Consider the following 22186-nt stretch of genomic DNA (forward strand, 5'->3'; position numbering starts at 1 on the left):
CTTTCCACTTTTAGAATGGGAATGTGAATTCTCTGCCTGTCCCATCATTGTATTTTGGAAGCAAATAACTTGTCTGATTCACAGGTTCACAGCTGGAAAGGATGAAATGCACTTCTAGTCTCATCCACACTCGACTTAGATGAAACTTGGGTGAGATTTTGAATGTAGAGACGAAGTTGAAATGGGCTAAGACTTTTGCTGCTGTCAATTTGGGGTGAATGTATTTTTTACTTGAAGAATGTGAATATAGGGGGTCCAGAGGACTAAGTTGTTAAGACTGAATTGTTTCCCAAAATTAACATATTGAAGTCATAACATAACATATAAAGTCATGACTTTATTTGATGACAGGGCCTTTACAAGGTCATAGGCTGAAGTCCTAACCCAGTATGGCTGGTGTCCTCAGAAAGAAGAGAGTTACCAGAAAAGTGTACACACAGAGGAAAAAAAAGTCCATTTCAGGACTCAGCAAGAATGCAATCATCTGCAAGCCAAGGGGAAAGACTTCAATAAAAATCAAACTGCTTACACATTGATCTTGGACTTCTAGTCTCCAGAACTATGAGAAAATAAACTTCTGTTCTTTGAGCTACCAAGTCTGTGGTATTTTGTTATGGCAGCCCTGGCAAATTAAAATACATTGCCAGTGTAGGAAGTAAACCATAAATCAACTTATCTTATGATCACTGAAAAGATGCAACTTTTTTTTCTCAACTGCATTTTAAGGGAAGTGGAACATTTCCTAGTGACTTCTGCCACCTAGACATTCATGGGGAAGGAAAGGAAATGTCAAGAGAATGGCTCCTGTGGCAGGAGATGGTGGCCGAACTTGGTTTTCCTATGCCTGTGGAGGTGAGACTTCTGGCTAAAGCCACGACCACACTCCCTGCACACATACGGCTTCTCTCCTGAATGTGTCCGCTGGTGTCTGATGAGGGCTGACTTGAAGCCAAAGCTGCGTCCACACTCATCACACACACATGGCTTTTCTCCTGAGTGTGTCCTCTGGTCAGAGGTGAGTTGGATCTTCAGACCAAGTCTTTGCTCACATACTCTGTACACATCAGCCTCCTCCCCTGAATGTATTCTCTTGTGTCTGGTGAGAAGTGACTTGAAGCCAAAGGTACGTCCACACTCAGGACATATAAAAGGCTTCTCCCCTGTGTGCGTCCTCTGGTGTCTGATGAGGGTAACCTTCTGACCAAAGCCACGCCCACACTCAGAGCACACATAAGGCTTCTCACCTGTGTGCGTTCTCTGGTGGCCCATAAGGGAGACTTTCTGGCTAAAGCCACGCCCACACTCGGAGCACAGGTAAGGTTTCTCCCCTGTGTGTGTCCTCTGGTGTCTGATGAGGGTGACTTTCTGGCGAAAGCTGTGCCCACACTCAGCACAGACATAAGGCTTCTCGCCTGAGTGTGTGACCTGGTGACTGAGGAGCAGTGACTGCTGCCTGAAGCCACGCCCACACTCCAGGCACAAGAAGGGCCTCTCGCCTGAATGCGAGCTACGGTGTTGAAGGAGTGATGCCTTCTGGCAAAAGCCTCTTCCACACTCTGGACACACAAAGGGCTTCTCTTCCAAGTGTGTCCTCTGGTGCAGGATGAGGGCGATCTTCTGGCGAAAGCCTCTCCCACACTGCTGACATACAAAGGGTCTCTCCCCGGAGTGTATCCTCTTGTGGTTAGTTAAGGAGGATGTGTACCTGAAGTGTCGCCCACACTCCTGGCACACATAGGGCTTTTCCCCTGAGTGCTTCCTCTGGTGTACAGTGAGGGAGGACCTGCGGCCAAAGCCTCGCCCGCACTCTCTGCAACTAAACGGCTTCTCTCCTGAGTGAGTCCTCTGGTGTTTGATGAGGTCTGATTTCTGGCAGAAGTTTCTGCCACATTCAGGGCACACATGACGCTTCTGGAAGCTAAAGAGGCTTGATTTTCTGCTAAATCCTAGTCTATAGTTTTCACATATGACTGCTCCAGATTCTGAGATGTTTGTCTCTGTCAATACTGCATCTGCCTCATCAGAGATCATCCCCTGGTCTATTCTTCCACTGCTATTGCCTCCCTGGTCTACTGGCTGACCTTGAGATGAGCTGAAAAATGCACTTGAAGTCCCACTCAGCCGCAGCCTCCCAAACACGGTGCCAGAGCCTTCTCTCTCTCCATCTTCTGCTTTGTCATTCAAGCAGCTTGGAGCATCTAGTAGGAAGTGGCTTTCTGAAGATGAACCTGGGAAGATCTGAAGGGAGTGACCACAAAGCACATATTGATGGCGGACCTGTGGACTGGAAAAAGTCACTGGGCAGGAGAGACAGGGTTGGAATTCCGTTCTTCGTTCTGCTGGAGAGAAAGTGTCAGTCAAAATCACCAAAGGTATCTTGTGGATGGTTAACACTTGTCTAGCTCTCATTCCTCAGATGCTCCCACACAAAGACTTCCTTCAAAGACCTTCCTTCCAACCCATGGTGACATATTAATGCATACCTTTTATAACGCATAAAACCCACATAATAAGCCAGCTCTAAGTATCAGCCCAGCTTAAGGAGTTTTAAGAAAGCATCACAGGCAGCTCTAGCCCTATATGTCACTGCCATCAGAGTTATACATGTGCCCCCAATACAATTATCCTATAAGCCACAGACATTAACAGCAGTGTAAACAATATCTACAAACATATGCTTTTACTGAGAGTTAAAATACATAACTTATAACAAATTTCTTTAGGGACTTTTCCTATAAGAAAAGATGGGGTCAAAAAAGGGAGTCACTCTATAGTTGGACTATAAAGAAAGCTCAGTGCAAAATAATTGATGCTTTTGAACTGTGGTGTTGGACAAGACTCTTAAGAGTCTCTTGGACAGCAAGGAGATTCAACCAGTCCATCCTAAAGGAAATCAGTCCTGAATATTCATTGGAAGGACTGATGTTGAAGCTGAAACTCCAATACTTCAGCCACCTAATGTGAAGAGCCAACTCATTCGAAAAGACCCTAAAAAAGAAAAAAAAAGAAAATACTCTGATGCTGGGAAAGATTGAAGGAGGGAAGGGAAGGGGGATGACGGAGGATAAGATGGTTGGATGGCATCACCAACTCAAGGGACATGAGTTTGAGTAAACTCTGGGTGTTGGTGATGGACAGGGAGGCCTGGCGTGCTGCAGTCCATGGGGTCGCAAAGAGTCGGTCACGACTGAGTGACTGAACTGAACTAACTAGTGGAGGCAGTACAGAGGACAGGTCAGAGATCCATGTGGGAAGTGCTTCCCCTGTCCTAAACAAGTATTTCCTAGAGGATTATGTGGTGGGTCCTCTAAGATGGTGCATGGATTCGCAAGTGAAACAGAGACATAGTCTAGGCCTACAACCTCTTACATGATTTTGGCTCCCAGTGACCCCAATCAAACTAAGACCTGCTCTTCTCAGTGTTTTGCTTTTTTTTTTTTTTAATACAAATTGTAAATATAAACTTTCATCCTAAAATAATTTTTGTAGATATCAAATTTGGATGCCTTGTTCTATCACACTGCTTCTATCCACCTGAAGCTGATGAAAAATACCATGATACTTAAGTAAAATACTTAAATAAACTCAGTACACCAGGCCTTTCCAGACATGCATGTTTCTTTCTTCACCAATCAAAACTGAGATGTATTTTACAAACAATCAATAACACTGGTCAGCAAACTACAGCCAACCACGTGTTTTGTAAAGAAGTCTATTGGACACAGCCACATTCAATCTTTATGTTGTGTCTATAGCAGCTTTCACATACAAAAGCAAAGGTGAGTAGTTGCAACAACAAAAAAAGACTACAAAGCCTAAAGTATTTACTATCTGACCCTTTTACAGAAAGTTACTCATTCTGTTTTGTCTAAGATGGCAGCTTTTAATACTAACAATAATAGCTACCATGAAAACCCTTCCTAACACTTAAAAGGCCCTACACTTCCTCCTCAGCAAACTATTCAGTAAACTTTATTGTGTGTGTGTGTGTGTGATGATGATAAATCTAAAGGATCCTGTGAAGTAGACCTGACTAATGAGATCTCTTCAAGAAAATTAGAGACACCAAGGGAACATTTCATGCAAAGATGGGCTCGATAAATGACAGAAATGGTATGGACCTAACAGAAGCAGAAGATATTAAGAAGAGGTGGCAAGAATACACAGAAGAACTTTACAAAAAAGATCTTCATGACCCAGATAATCATGATGGTGTGATCACTCACCTAGAGCCAGACATCCCGGAATGTGAAGTCAAGTGGGCCTTAGAAAGCATCACTACAAACAAAGCTAGTGGAGGTGATGGAATTCCAGATGAGCTATTTCAAATCCTGAAAGATGATGCTGTGAAAGTGCTGACTCAATGTGCCAGCAAATTTGGAAAACTCAGCAGTGGCCACAGGACTGGAAAAGGTCAGTTTTCATTCCAATCCCAAAGAAAGGCAATGCCAAAGAATATTCAAACTACCGCACAATTGGCACTCATCTCACACACTAGCAAAGTAACACTCAAAATTCTCCAAGCCAGGCTTCAGCAATACGTGAACCGTGAACTTCCAGATGTTCAAGCTGGTTTTAGAAAAGGCAGAGGAACCAGAGATCAAATTGCCAACATCCACTGGATCATCAAAAAAGCAAGAAGAGTTCCAGAAAAACATCTATTTCTACTTTATTGACTATGCCAAAGCCTTTGACTCTGTGGATCACAACAAACTGGAAAATTCTGAAAGAGATGGGAATACCAGACCACCTGGACCTGCCTCTTGAGAAACCTGTATGCAGGTCAGGAAGCAACAGTTAGAAATGGACATGGAAAAACAGACTGGTTCCAAATAGGAAAAGGAGTATGTCAAGGCTGTATATTGTCACCTTGCTTAGTTAACTTATATGCAGAGTACATCATGAGAAACGCTGGGCTGGAAAAGCACAAGCTGGAATCAAGATTGCCAGGAGAAATATCAATAACCTCAGATATGCAGATGATACCACCCTTATGGCAGAAAGTGAAGCGGAACTAAAAAGCCTCAAAGAGGAGAGTGAAAACGTTGGCTTAAAGCTCAACATTCAGAAAACGATGATCATGGCATCTGGTCCCATCACTTCATGGGAAATAGATGGGGAAACAGTGGAAAGAGTGTCAGACTTTATTTTGGGGGGCTCCCAAATCACTGCAGATGGTAATTGCAGCCATGAAATCAAAAGATGCTTACTCCTTGGAAGTAAAGTTATGACCAACCTAGACAGCATATTCAAAAGCAGAGACATTACTTTGCCGACTAAGGTCTGTCTAGTCAAGGCTATGGTTTTTCCAGTGGTCATGTATGGATGTGAGAGTTGGACTGTGAAGAAAGCTGAGCACCAAAGAATTGATGCTTTTGAACTTTGGTGCTAGAGAAGACTCTTGAGAGTCCCTTGGACTGCAAGGAGATCCAACCAGTCCATCCTAAAGGAGATCAGTCCTGGGTGTTCATTGGAAGGAATGATGCTGAGGCTGAAACTCCAGTACTTTGGCCACTTCATGCGAAGAGTTGACTCATTGGAAAAGACTCTGATGCTGGGAGGGATTGGCGGCAGGAGAAGAAAGGGGATGACAGAGGATGAGATGGCTGGATGGCATCACTGACTCGATGCACGTGAGTTTGGGTGATCTCTGGCAGTTGATGATGGACAGGGAGGCCTGGCCTGCTGCGATTCATGGGGTCACAAAGAGTCAGACACGACTGAGTGACTGAACTGAACTGAACTGAATCACTCATAAGTGCTGACCCTACTGGACTTCCAAGGAAAGTGAATATCCTTTCAGTCTTTGTATACAGTTCTGGCCATCAGGGATCCCACCATGGTTGGTCTTTAGCTCAGTCCACTGAACCATGAGTGAGTTTATTTTGTTAATCTAGGCTGTACACATTTTCAAAACTCATGGCAGGCATGTACATTTCTGGCTAGCAGTTTCCAAGAAATAATTTTGTTGTAATTCTAAAGCTCTGAAAGCTGAGCTTTCAGTATTGCATTGTTGTCTCCTTATATATGATCTTTTTGTGATAGGAAGAGAAAAGCAGCCACTGCCTTCTCCTTGACCTGTTTTACTCCCAGCTAGGCAAAAAGTCTAAGGCCAGTGGTAAACTACTCCATTACAGGTATGCTGTTCAGTGTCTTTTGTATTAAATACAGTGACTGATTTAAATACAGTTAACGCTGTCCTTATGGGAGTCTTAGTCTCTACTAAGGCTGTTGACTCATCATCATTTTTATGCCTATCTAGTAACGTGACAAATTTTAACTAAAAATGATTAACAGTTACAGTGTTCACTGTGGCTTTAAGCATCCAAATTCCTCAATAAAAGAAGAAATAAAATTTTACCAAGGTAATTCTTTTCAGTTAATCATAAAAGTTTCGAAGATATAAAAAAAAAGATCAGTTTATAAACTCTTTTATAACCTACAGCTACTCTCATGCCAATTGATTTTTCAGACCAATAAGTATTTCAACAACTGTCCACGTTGGGATGTTCAGCAAACATCCCAAAGGAAACCGAAAAAAAAAATCCACGAGTTTGAGTGAACTCCAGAAGATGGTGATGGACAGGGAGGCCTGGCGTGATGTGATTCATGGGGTCGCAAAGAGTCGGGCATGACTAAGCGACTGAACTGAACTGAACTGAACGGCTTCTTAAAGAAATTTTTCCTTCTGCAGCTGTAATTGTAAGGAATAGAATTATAGCAGTGAGTTAAACGGATGCCATAGGTACTAGATTACAATAGAAGAAAGAATGCTGTGCATTCACTACTTTTATTTTTTTTAATTTTAATTTTTACTTTATTTTACTTTACAATACTGTATTGGTTTTGCCATACATTGACATGAATCCGCCACGGGTGTACATGAGTTCCCAATCATGAACCCCCCCTCCCACTTCCCACCCCATATCATCTCTCTGGATTATCCCCGTGCACCAGCCCCAAGCATCCTGTATCCTGTATCGATCCATTCACTGCTTTTAAACAATTAAAAGAATTTTAAGACTTGGTCCACATGTGAAAAAAGGGAACACTTTTGATAAGAATCTGAATTAATCCCTGAAAACTAGACAACTTTCATAATATGCCATCTCCATGATTTTAAGACAATATAAAAGAAATATTAAAATATGTGACAGTTAATTTTATGTATTAAGTGCTCTAGCCACAGGTTGCCCAAACATTTAAACACTATTCTGGGTGTCTATGGGGTCACACAGAGTTGGACACGACTGAAGTGATTTAGCAGCAGCAGCAGCAGCAGCTGGGTGTTTCTGTGAGGGTGTGTTTGGAAGACTTTAACACTTAAGAGACTGAGTAAAGCAGCTGAAAGACCTGAGTAGAACAAAAGACTGAACCTCTCCCAAGGTAATGGCTCAAAATCCTTTAAGTTAGGCTTCAGCAGTACATGAACCAAGAACTTTCAGATGTACAAGCTGGACTTAGAAAAGGCAGAGGAATCAGAGATCAAATTGCCAACATCTGTTGGATCATAGAAAGATCAAGGGAAATCCAAAAAAATATCTACTCTGCTTCATTGACTACATTAAAGCCTCTGACTGTGTGGATCACAAAGAACTGTGAAATTCTTAAAAAGATGGGAATACCAGACCACCTTACCTGTCTCCCGAGAAACCTGAATGTAGGTCAAGAAGCAACAGTCAGAACCAGACATGGAACAACAAACTGGTTAAATTGAGAAAGCAGTACGTCAAGGCTGTATATTGTCACCCTGCTTTAACGTACATGCAGAGGACATCATGCAAAATGCTGGACTGGATGACTCAACAAGATGTAATCAAGATTGCCAGAAGAAATATCAACAACCTCAGATGTGCAGATACCACTCTAATGGCAGAAAGTGAAGAGGGACTAAAGAGGTTCTTGATCAGGGTGAAAGAGGAGAGTGAAAAAGCTGGCTTAAAACTCAACATTCAAGAAACAAAGATCACGGCTTCCAGTCCCATTACTTCATGGCAAATAGATGGGGCAAATGTGGAAACAGTAACATATTTTATTTTGGGGGCTCCAAAATCACTGCAGACAGTGACAAAATTAAATGATGCTTGCTCCTTGGAAAAAAGCAATGACAAACCTAGACGGCATATTAAAAACCAGAGACAAAAAAAAAATAAAAAATAAAAAAATAAAAACCAGAGACATCACTTTGCTGACATTAAAGTTATGGTTTTTTTAGTAGTCATGCATGGATGTAAGAGCTGGACCATAAAGAAGGCTGAGCACTGAAGAACTGATGCTTTTGAACTGTAGTGTTGGAGAAGACTCTTGAGAGTCCCTTGGACAGCAAGGAGATCAAACCAGTCAATCCTAAAGGAAATCAATCCTGAATATTCAGTAGAAGGACTGACTGATGCTGAAGCTAAAGCTCCAATACTTTGGCCACCTGACGCAAAGAGCCAATTCACTGGAAAAGACTCTGATGCTAAAAATGACTGAAGGCAGGAGAAGGTGGTGACAGAGAATGAGATGGTTGGATGGCATCACTGACTCAATGGACATGAGTTTGAGGAAACTCTAGGAGATAGTGAAGGACATGGAAGCTTGGTGTGCTGCATTCCATGGGGTCTCAAAGAGTCAGACATGACTTAGTGACTGACTGAACAACAAATCCCAAATAAGAGGGAATTCTTCCAGGCTAACTGCCTTCTGGCTGGGACATGGGAGGGTGGGTGGTGGAGAGGAGACAGATGGAGTTGTTTTGTTTTTCCTGCTATCACACTTGATCTGATACAGTAGTTCTTACTGGGTGTTGAGACTGAGAGCCTAAGAGAACCATGGGCTCTCATATGTCTTCATTTTGCTAACTGCAGATCTTGGAACTTCTCAGCCTCCATAGTCACATGAGCCAATTCTTTATAATACATCTTGTGTGTGTGTGTGTGTGTGTATACACATACATCCAAATGGTTCTGTTACTCAATAACCCTAAGACTGATTTTGATACCAAAAGTGGGATGCTGCTATAGCCAATACCTAAACTTTGTGGAGGAGAAGGACATGGCAACCCACTCCAGTGTTCTTGCCTGAAGAATCCCAGGGATGGGGGAGCCTGGTGGGCTGCCGTCTATGGGGTCGCAGAGAGTCGGACACAACTGAAGTGAGTTAGCAGCAGCAGCAGCAAACTTTGCGGAAGTGGCTTTGGAACTAGGTGACAATTAGAGGCTGAAAGAGTTGGGGTACATACTAGAAAAAGCAAGAAGAGACTGCTGGTAGAAATATGGATGGTAAACGTGAGTTTGCTGAGGACTTAAAAAGAAAGGAAGAGAGCTGGAGAAAAAGCTTCTCTCAGAGGATATATAAATTGACTAATCTATAGTACAGAGTTTCTAATGCTGAGCTTTGCATAAGTAGAATAAATTCCATTTGGGCATGGTGTGTAATTCTTTTAAAATATGGAATGTTTTTATCGCTTGCGCAGGTTCGGGGACCCACCACCAACTTAATTACTTTAAAAATGTACTATATTCAGATTTTGTCCCATCCTGTATCTGTAGCATTTTTAAAAAATTCATTCATTTCATATAAGGTATTAAACTTGTTAATATAAACTTGTTCACAATATCCCCTTAGTATCCTTTTAAAGTATCAAGAATATGTAGTAACTTCCCCTTCACTCTTGAATTATTTATGTCTTATTTTTCTCTTGATTAGTCTATGCAGCAATATATAATTTAGTAGCAATATGTAATTTTCTTTTCAGACATTCAACATTTTCTTGGCAAATTTTTCTGCTAATAAAGTGTTATATTTCACAGATTTTTGCTCTTATTTTCTTTATTCCATTCCTTGCACTCACTTTGCATTTACTTTGTTCTTTTTCTAGCTTCTTAAGTCACTGATCATAGACCTTTTCTAAAATAAGCACTTAAGGCTATAAATTTCCTTCTAAACTCTGCTTTAGCTGCATCTCACAAATGTTTATTTTGCCGAGACGAATTTGAAAAGATTTAGGTAGTGGCTTGTAAGAGTTGATATTGGTAAGATGCAATTTCTACCTCAAGTTACCTATAGGTAGAGTAAAATCTCAAAATAAACACTACCCAGGTTTTCTTTTTTTTCTTTTTGCAAATGAGAAACTGATCCTAAAATTTAAGTGGAAATGCAGAGGACTATCCAAAGCAACCCTGAAAAAAAAGGATAAGACTTACACTACCTGACTTCAAGGTTTTCAGTGATCCTACAGTAGCACAGACAGTATGGTTTGGTTTAAGGATAGACATACTAATCAAAGGAATAGAAGAAAGAATGTAAAATAAACCCAATCTTAGCCAGTGATTAGATATTCAACAAAGCAATCCAATGAGAGAAACACAAGACTTTTCAACAAATGGGGCTAGAGCCACTGTGTATCCACATGGGGGAAAAAAAAAACAACCTTGATTCCTGCCTCACACCAAAAGTCAATTCAAGATGAACTGTAGATCTAAGTATAAAAGCAGCTAAAACTAAACAGCATTTAAAAGAAAATATAGATGACAAAAAAATTTAAGTAAGGAAAAAGACTTCCTCAATATTAAAATATCAAAAGTTATTGTTAAGAAAATGAACACAAAAGCTTCAGACTGAGAAGATATTTGCAAAATGTACAAATGACAATGGACTGGTATCAAGGATTAATAAAGAATTCATAAAACTCAATAATGAAAAATAATGCAGGTGGTGGGAGGCGGTAAGGAGAGGTGGAATGTATGCAGAGAGTAACATGGAAACAAATACATCATCATATGTAAAATAGATAGCCAATGGGAATTTGTTGTGTGATTCAGGGAACTCAAATGGAGCACTGTAACAACCTAGAGGGGTGAGATGGGGAGGGCGGTGAGAGGGAGGTTCAACAGAGGGGACATAGGTATATCTATGGCTGATTCATGTTGATGTTTGGCAGAAACCAAGACAATACTGTACAGCAATTATCCTTCCATTAAAAATAAATAAATTTAATTATAAAAATCAATGCAGAAAAACTGAAAGAAATATTTGAATGTATACTTCACAAAGTATATGATATATATAAAAGATCAAAAAGCACACAGAAGGACTCAACCTCATTAACCATGAGCAAAATGGAAACCCCCTATGAGATAACTCTACACATCCATGACCAAAGATAAAATGAAAACTGTTGGGGAGGATGTGAAGTGACAAGAACTCTCACATGTTTGTTGATCGTGGAAATAAGAAATTGTACAACCACTTTGGAAAAGGTCTAGTCATTTCTTATAAAACTACATGTACAGTTACCCTATGACTCAGTGTATGCACTAAATAGTATCCCACCAAAATGAATGTCAACCTGGAACATATGAATGTGGCCTTATTTTCAAAGAGTCTTCGCAGATGTTATCAAGTTAAGATGAGGTTATACTCCAATTAGACTGAGTTTTGATCCAATGACTGGTATCCTTACAAGGAGAGGGAGATCGGGATACACAGACACTTAGAAGGAAGAGGGCTGTATAACCACAGAGGCAGGGATTAGAGTGATGCTGCTATAAGACAAGGAACACAAAGGATTGCCAACAACCACGAGAAGCGAAGAGAGAGAACAGACTCCCTTTCAGAACCTCCGGAAAGAACCAACCCCATCAACAGGTTGATTTTGAACTGTGAAAGAATAAATTTCTTTTTTTAAGCTTCTCAGTTTGTGGTAACTAATTAAATCAACCCTAGGAAACTAATACATCCTAGGTATGTATCCAAAGCAAATGGAAAACAAAGGTTTGTTGAAAACAAGCAAAAAATTACCATAAGAATATTAACAACGTAAAACTGAAGCCATCAAGGTGTTTCTCAAGGAGAATGGATAAACAGTCATATATATATATATTCATATGATGTATGCCACAGCATGGATGATGCTTAAAAAATATACTGAGTGAAAGAAGCCTTACACAAAAAAGAAAGTATTATATGATTCCCTTTATGCAAAATTGTACAGCAGGCAAAACTAATCTATGGTGAAATAAAATCAGAAAAACAATGGTACCTCTGAGGGGTGGAAGCAGGAGTTTACTGGGATGGGCCACAAGGGAACTATCTGGATAACAGTAATCTGCATTTTGATAAAGTTTGTGTTATAGAGATGTATGCATTGTTTGAATTCACAGACTAGTATACTTAAAATGTTGCATTTCCAGTAAATAAATTCTACCTTAAAAGAAACAAACAACTCTAGTTAATATATTCATGCTATCCATTATTCCTGGGGCCAATCAACTTTAACCGTGCCTACCAAGCTAAAATGAACTATCAGAAGTTGGCCCTTTTAAAACTGCAGTGTTCAAAGATGCTCAAGTGGACACCCTGGACCTGAGTCTGTAGGTCCCTGCCTGCTGACCACCAGTATGAGCTAACCTAGGAAGAAACTATGTCTTTCCTCTCACCACTTGTTAGATTGTCTTTGCCAGAACCACTTGGTAATCAGATTAGATTAGATCTTAAGACACACTCACACCTGCCAACCACTCAGGGAAAATGATTGTCTGAGGAGAATAGTAGATGCTAAGGACATGCCAGGAAGACTTCATAAAATGACAGCAATATCCACCTATGAACAGGTCCTCATAAGCTCTTAATCTACCCATGGGGAGAATGCAAGTCTCTTTGCAAGAAGAGTAAAGCCTTGCTGCAGTGAACTTACTCAGATACGCTGAGCTACTCAGCTCTCCTCAAAGAAGAACTGCTTGAACTAAACTTCTTACTCCCACCAACTAAAGAGATACTGCTAGATATCTGATAGGATGGCTAAAATTAAAAATAATATTAATAATGTTAACACCAAATCCTGACACAAACGCAGAAAAACTGGATCATTCAAACACTGTTGATGGGAATATAAAATGGTATAGCCATTCTGGAAATTGAGTATGGCATTTTATTATAAAACTAAACCTGTATTTACCATTTAGGCCAGCAATTTTCACTTTTGGGCATTTATGCCAGAAATAAAAACCATATATTCACACAAAAACCTACACACAAATGTCCACAGCAACTGTATTCTTAATAGCCAAAAATAAAAGGAACTCAAATGTTCTTGAACGGTTTAACAAACTGTAGTATTGATACATTCATACCATGGACTACTGCTCAGCAATAAAAGAAATAAAATACTAGTACATACAACAATTTGTATGGATATCAAAAGAAAAAAAAGCAATCTCCAAAGTTAACATATGATGTAACTTCTTTTATATAACATTCTTGAAATGACAAAACTATAGACAGAGAATAGATTAGTGGTTGCCAGATGAAGAGAGGGGAGAAGTGAGGGTGTAGGCTGTGACGATGAAAGGGTAGCAGAAGGGGGATTCTTGTGATGGAACTGTCCTGTATCTTGGAATACAGTGGTAGTTACATGAATGTACATATATAAAATTTCAAAGAACTAAATAAATATACACATACACACAAAATGAAGGTAAAACTGATGAAATCTGAATGTCAGTGCATTGCATTAACAGAAATAAAAGGCTGATTTAACAACAAAAATGTATAATTTACTAAATTATAACAAAAGCCTAAAAAAGAAAAACACAAATGGTCATCTGTAAAGATGCCACAAAAAAATGACAAAATCCAATATCCATTCCCAGTAAAAAGGAAGCTTGTCAAGCTGATGAAGAGTAGCTATAAAACTTACACTTAGTAGGAAAGCATTCCCCATAAGATCAGGAGCAAGGAAAGGATGTCTCCTTTCACCACCATTTAAATTCATCATTGCACTCATGTTCTCACCTACGCAATGAGGCAAGAAAAAGAAATTGAAGACACGAAGAATGGAAAGAAGTGAAGTATACTTACTTACAAATAATTAGTCATTTATGTAGGAAATCATATAGAATCTACAAAACTACTAGGATGACAAGTTTTGCAAGTTTACCAGATACAAGATCAGAATAGATAAATTAATTTTATTTCTATATGCTATCAACAAACAATTGAAATTTTAAAGTATTTTAAATAGCATGAAAAATATGAAACAGAGAGGGATAAACCTGATAAGATGCATAAGACCTTTGTATGAAAAACTATAAAACAATGCTGACAAATATTAAGTCCCATAAAAATAGAAGGACTGAGTTCATGTACTGGATGACAGAGTATATGACTTACATGTAAATTCTCCTCAAACTGACGTAGATTCAACTCAATCCTAATCAATATTCCAACAGACATTTTGTTGAAAATTGTCAAGCTGATTCTAAAATCCATGTGGAAATGCAAAGAATCTAGCACAAATAAAACAACTTTAAAAAAGAAAAAATGTTCGAGGATTTATACTAAGTTCCAGACTTCTTACAAGGCTGTAGTAATCAAGACTATGTGGTACTGACATCAAGATGGATAAAGAGAAGAGTGGAAAAAAAGAGAGTATATATTAGATATAGACCCATACACAATTAACTTACACAAAGGTGCACAGGAAATTCAAAGGAAGAGTTGTCTTTCCAATAAATAGTGCTAGAAAAAATTGGATATTTGTATACAAAAGAAAAAAAAATACAAAGAAAAATTGTACTTAAATCCAGACCTGGTAGCAAGTAAAAAAATTTACTCAAAATAAGACTTAGATCTAAATGAAAAGTAAAAATTATAAAACTTTTGAGAGGAAAAATATATGAAACTCTTTTTGGCCTTCATTTTGGAAATATTTCCTAAATAAGTCACCAAAAGTGAAATTCATGAGAGAAAAATTGAAACTTGGACTTCACCAAAATTAAGAAATTCTCATTGAAAAACACTACTAAGAAGATAAAAAGCAAGCCACATAGAAAATACTTAAAAATCAAATAATGGACTTCTAAACAGACTATATGAAGAACTTGCAAAATTCAATACGAACATAAGAAACCAACTTTTCAAACTGGCCAAAGATTTGAGACGACAAAGAAGATATCACCAAAGAAGATATACAGACAGCAAATAAGCACTTGAAAAGACTATCAACATCACAGGTCATTAAGAAAATGTCAGGTAAAACCATATAAGATGTTACTACACAGTTATAAAAGTGTCTAAAATTAAAATCATAATACCAAGTGTTGACAAATATGTGAAGCATTCGGAACTCTCACACACTGCTGGTGGGAATGTGAAATAGAGCAGCTACTTGCTGAGTTTCATTAAAAATTAAACATACCCTGTATCATCCATCCCAGCCATTCCACTCCCAGGTGCTTATCCAAAAGAAATGAAAGCCATGCTTACACAAATGCTTTTCATGAATGTTCATATAGTCTTTATTTGTAATCATCAAAACTGGAGACTACTGAAATTTCTTTAGCCCATGAATGGCTAAATAATTGTGATATCTAAATTAATACTCAGCAATCAAAAGAAATGAACTGTTGACACACCCAACATTGTGGATAAAATTCAAAATAATTATATGGGGTGAAAGAATTAACATGATTAATTTACATGAATTCTAAAAATGCAAACAAGTCTATGACAGAAAGCAGTCAGTGGCTGTCCGGGTAAGGGAGGGAGGGGAGGACAGGGAAGGGCAGGAGCTAGAAATTATAGTGAGGCACAAGGAAACTCTGCAGTGATAGGTATGCTCAGAATTTGGATTATCGTGATGGTTTTATGACTGTGCAGATATCAAAACTTAACAAATTTTACCTTATACCTCCTAGCATACAGTATGATACCTTATACCTCCTAGCATAAGGTAGGATACCTTATACCTCCTAGTATAAGATATAATACCTTATACCATAATAATATTTTTCTATTATAGTTTAATAAAAGTTCTTTTCTTAAAAGAAAAAAACTTTGAGTTTGCTATAAAGTACAAGTATAGATATATGGTTGTATTTAGAAGCAAAAATAAATAAATAACAACAAATAAAATGCCAAGAATGTTGAAAATAAAAGAATGAAAAAAAAAGGCAGAAATTTATACTTACCTCCCAACATTCACATAAAATTAATTCCACCTGGATTAAAGATCTAAATGTTTCCAGAATGTATATTGAATTTGTACAGTTCAATATCAGAAATAGCCCAAATCAAAAGAGGAACATACCCTGAACAGACAAGTCACAGAAAAGGAAACACCAATGACCAAGTCAATACAGGAAAAGATGCTCACGCTCTCTGGAAAGCAAAATCCCTATGATATTTCACCACAAACTGAACAGATGGGTGAAAAATGTGAGGATGTGGAACAAGAACTCATCACTGCTGCTGGGAGTGTAATATGGCATTGAACAGCTTCAGAACACATGTGGTATAACCTAATCAGGTTGAGGCTACCCACACCCATGAACCAGTCTCTGTGCTCCTAGGTATGCATCTTGAAAGAAACCCTTGCATGCATTTCCAAGGAAGAAATAAGAATATACAGCAACATTATTTCATAGACAAAAATTAGAAATAATTCAAATGTCAAAAGAAATGATAATTCAACTGCATTAAAATATTCATATAATGAAATCAATATATAACCAATGTTAAAAGTATAAACTAAACTTGCACATTTTAATATGAATCTCACATATAGCTGGTGAAGGAGGTATACAATATAGTACTATGTGCAGAAAAGTTTACCAACATGCAAAAGAACTCTCTATATGGTTAAAAGATCCACTGAAGGGATAAAAAAGCTAAGGGCAGTCACAGGCATGCTAATACAGAAGTCGGATTCTCAGAGGCAGGGCGAAGGAGCGAGACACAACCAGGAAAGGTATCAGCTATCACCTGGTCTTATATAATGGTATATTTCTTAGTCTGCAAGCTTCCCTGGTAGCTCAGTCAGTAAAGAATCTGCCTGCAGTGCAGGAGACCCATGTTCAATCCCTGGGTCAGGAAGATTCTCTAGAGAAGGAAATGGCAACCCACTTGTTAAAGAAATAAAATAGAAGTAGTCTTGTCCAGGCTTCAGAGGCAAAAGAGCAGAGCGGGCCTCTGCCCTTGCTTCTGACCTACCTGGACACTGCCCTGACTGCTGCTATGGGTGTCAGCTACACCTGCTCCGAGTGTCAGCCACACTCGCTGTGAGTGTCAGAAGAGAAACACAATAGATATCGATAGGGAGCAGATCTTGGAATTTATCAAGCTCCTGGAGGGGGCTTGGCCAACCAAGCCCTGACCTTAACAACATTCAGACTTTTACATGACAAAACAAACAGCATAACATGAAACCAGAATTGGAATTTGCTCACAGATTGATGATGAGCATCCTGTTTGCATCCTGGGATTATAAACGGGAACCCCAAACTGCAATCTTTGAAGTCTCACCCACGGAGCAGACACTCTGCCTGGGACCTTTTCCCAACTGGGACTCCAGATGTCCTGTGACATGGGACTTCCCAGCACCGTTTAAGTCTGAATGTTGGTGAAAATCCAAATTGGTGATGTATCTTCTGCTCTCTTTCACTCTTCTTTCAATGTTAGTATATTGAAAGTAAGCCAGATAATTCTCTAATAAATATTTTTATTATTTATTTGTATATAATGCATGGCTTATTTTGTTGACAAATCCTTTGAACCTGAGACAAAAGTGAAAACTTTCAGCAGAACACCACTACAGTATTCTTGACTGGAAAATCCCATGGACAGAGGAGCCTGATGGGCTACAGTCCATGGGGTCGCAAGAGTCAGACATGACTTAGTGACTAAATCACCACCACCACTTAGGCTGCATGGAAGGCAAACTGGCACTAATTATATAATTCTTCACGCTCTTCTAATTTAAATAACACATCATAAAAGAAATAAAATTATGGGAAATTATGGGGTAGAACTGCTGCATGAAAACATTACCAGTTTAAAAACAAAAACTGGACAGAATCTAGCAGGGAAAGATGACTTAGTCTCAGAGGACAAGTGTTATGTTCAAGATCAGATCAACCAACAAAAGTTCAAGAATGGGAAGATCTTAGAAGTGTTGGACAAGGGACACCAAGTCAGTGGAGGTTGCTCTGTTGAAGGGGGTGGCCAGGGAAGCCCTCTCTGGGCTGAGGAGGATGGCATGGAAGGCAGGCCTGAGGAAGAGCTTCCTCCTCTAAACTTACAGATGCTCCTCTTTCCTTACCTGCTGAGCACCTCACTGCCCTGATCCTTGTCTGCCTGCTGTTTTCCACTTACCTGCACAAAGGTCCAGAAGACATTCACTCTCCTCTCTCCAGGGCTCATCTCCTTGTTCCAGTTGTATGATGAGTTTTGGTTTAGGAAAGGCAATTCCTACTCACAGGGGAAAAAAATCAAGGTGACCTTTGGTTAGTGGCTTAAGAAGCTATCACAGAATTCAGAGTCAGCCAGGGAATGCAATGACTCAGAAGCGGTTAGGAAAGCCAGGCAGGGGACATGGATGGGGACAAAGCATTCTCTGAATGCTGAGAAAAGATGACTAAGGGGTGGGAGGACTCCTGGATCTAAAGGCAGTATATGATTCTCCCCTGTGCTTGAATGAATACAAATACTCTGCTATCTAAAGCAAGATCACTTTAGAGGAGGGCCTGGCCTTGGAAGGGGCCTAGAAATGCAGTGTCATATCACACAAATACACACACATGCACGACTTCACCATTTCCAACTCTACAGAATCCAGACATTCTCTGAGGTATAGAGAAAATATTGTTTCTTTCTGAGCCAAAAGCATGGTGGCTACTCCATTAAATCTTAAGAGACCTACAGGCAGAGTCTGAGACATGGGACAGGTCATCCTTACCCAGCGACACCATATGGCTGTAGTTCTCCAGCATTACATCCCGATACAGGGTCCTCTGAGCAGGACTCAGTAGCTTCCACTCCTTCTGGGTGAAGGCCACAGCCACATCCCTGAAGGCCATTAATGCCTATAACACAAACACATCCTTGCTCACCCAGAAACCACACAGGCCCACTAGTCAACTTAACCTAAGTTACCAACCAGGGCTGACGCAGCAATAAGGCTGGCATGGGGCATCAGGTGAGACCCATAGACCCTGCTTTCAACCGGAATCCTTTGCTATGTATTCAAGACTACTAAACCTCTTCCCACATTGCTGGGGGTGTCTATTCAGGGGTTCTCTATTCTGTTCTATCAATCTCTAAATCTATGATGCTGTGGAAAACACTGTTTTGATTAATGCAGCTATACCATAGGTCTTGAAATCAGATAGATGGATTCTTCCTCCTTTAGTCTTCATTTTAAAAGATTATTTTAGCTATTCTAAGGCATATTCCTTTCCACAAAAAATTTTAGAATAATCTCACCTGTATCTACTAAAAAATGTTTCTGGAATTTGTACAAGATTTGCATTAAACCTGCATATCAATTTAGGAAGAACCGACATCTTTATCATGTTGACTCTTCAAATCTATGAACATGAGATGAGATGTCTCTCCATTTACCGAGATGTTCTTTGATTTCTTTCAACAGCTATTGTGGTTTTCAGTATAAAAATCTACATATGCTTTGTTAAATAACTGATACCTAAAAATTCCTTTTTCTTTTTTTAGTGATTTTAATGGTACTGTATTTTTAGTTTAGTGACCAATTGTTCATGATACAGAACAATTGCCATGATACAGTAATAAACTGTATGCTTATCCTGAATCTGGCAACCTGGTGGAACTCACTAGCTCTAGTTTTTTTTCTCCTAGATTCCTTAAGATTTCCTATGTAGACAATTCCTTATAATCTATATGTATTTTATTTCCTGTTTTTGCCTTACTGTAGAACTTCTAGCACAATAATGAATAAGAGTGGTAAGAACAGACACCCTTGCCTTGTACTTGAATGAGAAGGAAACATAATGACTCAAAGCATTAAAATACTGCTCCACAAAGATACCACATCATACTCATTAGGATAGCTATTACCAAAGAAACAGGAAAGAACATTTTGGGAGGATGTGGAGAAACTGGAGTAGAAATAGGAGTAGAAACGGGAGTAGGAAATGGCAACCCACTCCAGTATTTCTGCCGTGAAAATTACATGGACAGAAGAGCCTGGGAGGCTACAGCCCATGGGGTCACAAAGAGTCAGACATGACTGAGCACACACACATGGAGAAACTGGAACCTCTATTTACTGTTGTGGGAAAAGTAAAATGATGTCGTTTCTGTGGGAAAGAGTTTAGCAGTTCCTCAAAAGTAAAATATATCAATTTTAAAAACAAAGTTCAATTTATCATATGATCAAGCAATTTGAATCGTGGGTGTATACCTTCAAAGAATCAAAAGCAAGAATTCAATATACTCATACACCAATGTCCATAACATCATTATTCACAATAGCCCAAAGGTAGAAACAACCCTAATGTCCACCAACAGACAAACAGATAAGAAAATGTAGTACATATATACACATAACTGTACAGTCAGCAAAAACAAGACTGGGAGCTGACTGTGGCTCAGATCATGAACTCCTTATTGCCAAATTCAGACTTAAATTGAAGAAAGTAGGGAAAACCACTAGGTCATTCAGGTATGATCTAATCAAATCCCTTATGATTATACAGTGGAAGTGAGAAATAGATTTAAGGGACTAGATCTGATAGACAAAGTGCCTGATACTCTATGGACGGAGGTTCGTGACATTGTACATGAGACAGGGATCAAGACCACCCCATGGAAAAGAAATGCAAAAAACCAAAATGGCTGTCTCGGAAGGGCTTACAAATAGCTGTGAAGAGAAGAGAAGCGAAAAGCAAAGGAGAAAATGAAAGATATAAGCATCTGAATGCAGAGTTCCAAAGAATAGCAAGGAGAGATAAGAAAGGCTTCCTCAAAGATCACTGCAAAGAAATAGAGGAAAGCAACAGAATGGGAAAGACTAGAGATCTCTTCAAGAAAATCAGAGATACGAAGGGAATATTTCATGCAAAGATGGGCTCGATAAAGGACAGAAATGGTATGGACCTAACAGAAGCAGAAGATATTAAGAAGAGGTGGCAAGAATACACAGAAGAACAGTACAAAAAAGATCTTCACGACCCAGATAATCATGATGGTATGATCAATCACCTAGAGCCAGACATCCTGGAATGGGAAGTCAGGTGGGCCTTAGAAAGCATCACTATGAACAAAGCTAATGGAGGTGATGGAATTCCAGTTGAGCTATTTCAAATCCTGAAAGATGATGCTGTGAAAGCGTGGACTCAATATGCCAGCAAATTTGGAAAACTCAGCAGTGGCCACAGGACTGGAAAACGTCAGTTTTCATTCCAATCCCAAAGAAAGGCAATGCCAAAGAATGCTCAAACTACCACACAATTGCACTCATCTCACACGCTAGTAAAGTAATGCTCAAAATTCTCCAAGCCAGGCTTCAGCAATATGTGAACCGCGAACTTCCAGATGTTCAAGCTGGTTTTAGAAAAGGCAGAGGAACCAGAGATCAAATTGCCAACATCTGCTGGATCATGGAAAAAGCAAGAGAGTTCCAGAAAACATCTATTTCTGCTTTATTGACTATGCCAAAGCCTTTGACTGTGTGGATCACAATAAACTGTAGAAAATTCTGAAAGAGATGGGAATACCAGATCACCTGACCTTGCTCTTGAGAAACCTATATACAGGTCAGGAAGCAACAGTTAGAACTGAACATGGAACAACAGACTGATTCCAAATAGGAAAAGGAGTATGTCAAGGCTGTATATTGTCACCCTGCTTAATTAACTTATATGCAGAGTACATCATGAGAAACGCTGGACTGGAAGAAGCATAAGCTGGAATCAAAACTGCTGGGAGAAATATCAATCACCTCAGATATGCAGATGACACCACCCTTATGGCAGAAAGTGAAGAGGAACTAAAAAGTCTGTTGATGAAAGTGAAAGAGGAGAGCGAAAAAGTTGGCTTAAAGCTCAACATTCAGAAAACGAAGATCATGGCCTCCGGTCCCATCACTTCATGGGAAATAGATGGGGAAACAGTGGAAACAGTGTCAGACTTTATTTTGGGAGGCTCCCAAATCACTGCAGATGGTGACTGCAGCCATGAAATTAAAAGACGCTTACTCCTTGGAAGGAAAGTTATGACCAACCTAGATAGTATATTCAAAAGCAGAGACATTACTTTGCCAACAAAGGTTCGTCTGGTCAAGGCTATGGTTTTTCCTGTGCTCATGTGTGGATGTGAGAGTTGGACTGTGAAGAAAGCTGAGCACCAAAGAATTGATGCTTTTGAACTGTGGTGTTGGAGAAGACTT

The 22186-nt window shown here is 39.4% G+C and overlaps 1 protein-coding gene across 4 annotated transcripts in view; it reads right to left on the reverse strand.

Annotated features, from left to right (window-relative positions):
* Window positions 1–317: 317 nt before the first annotated feature.
* The window catches only part of ZNF169 (zinc finger protein 169), a 71108-nt gene continuing 49239 nt past the window's right edge, over window positions 318–22186 (reverse strand). For 2 of the 4 annotated variants that reach the window (XM_060410821.1, XM_004005230.6), the window contains exons 3-5: window positions 18719–18845; window positions 18136–18231; window positions 318–2336 (exon numbers count right to left, since the gene is read on the reverse strand). In XM_060410821.1, the coding sequence (XP_060266804.1) occupies window positions 790–2336; window positions 18136–18231; window positions 18719–18845 (1770 nt within the window). In that variant the 3' untranslated portion in view covers window positions 318–789. Of the gene's footprint in view, window positions 2340–18135; window positions 18232–18718; window positions 18846–22186 lie in introns of all 4 variants that reach the window. The other 2 variants (XM_042242983.2, XM_012115804.5) reach the window with 1 other exon arrangement.

The sequence above is a fragment of the Ovis aries genome, chromosome 2 (assembly GCF_016772045.2).
Source record: "Ovis aries strain OAR_USU_Benz2616 breed Rambouillet chromosome 2, ARS-UI_Ramb_v3.0, whole genome shotgun sequence".
NCBI lineage: Eukaryota > Metazoa > Chordata > Mammalia > Artiodactyla > Bovidae > Ovis > Ovis aries.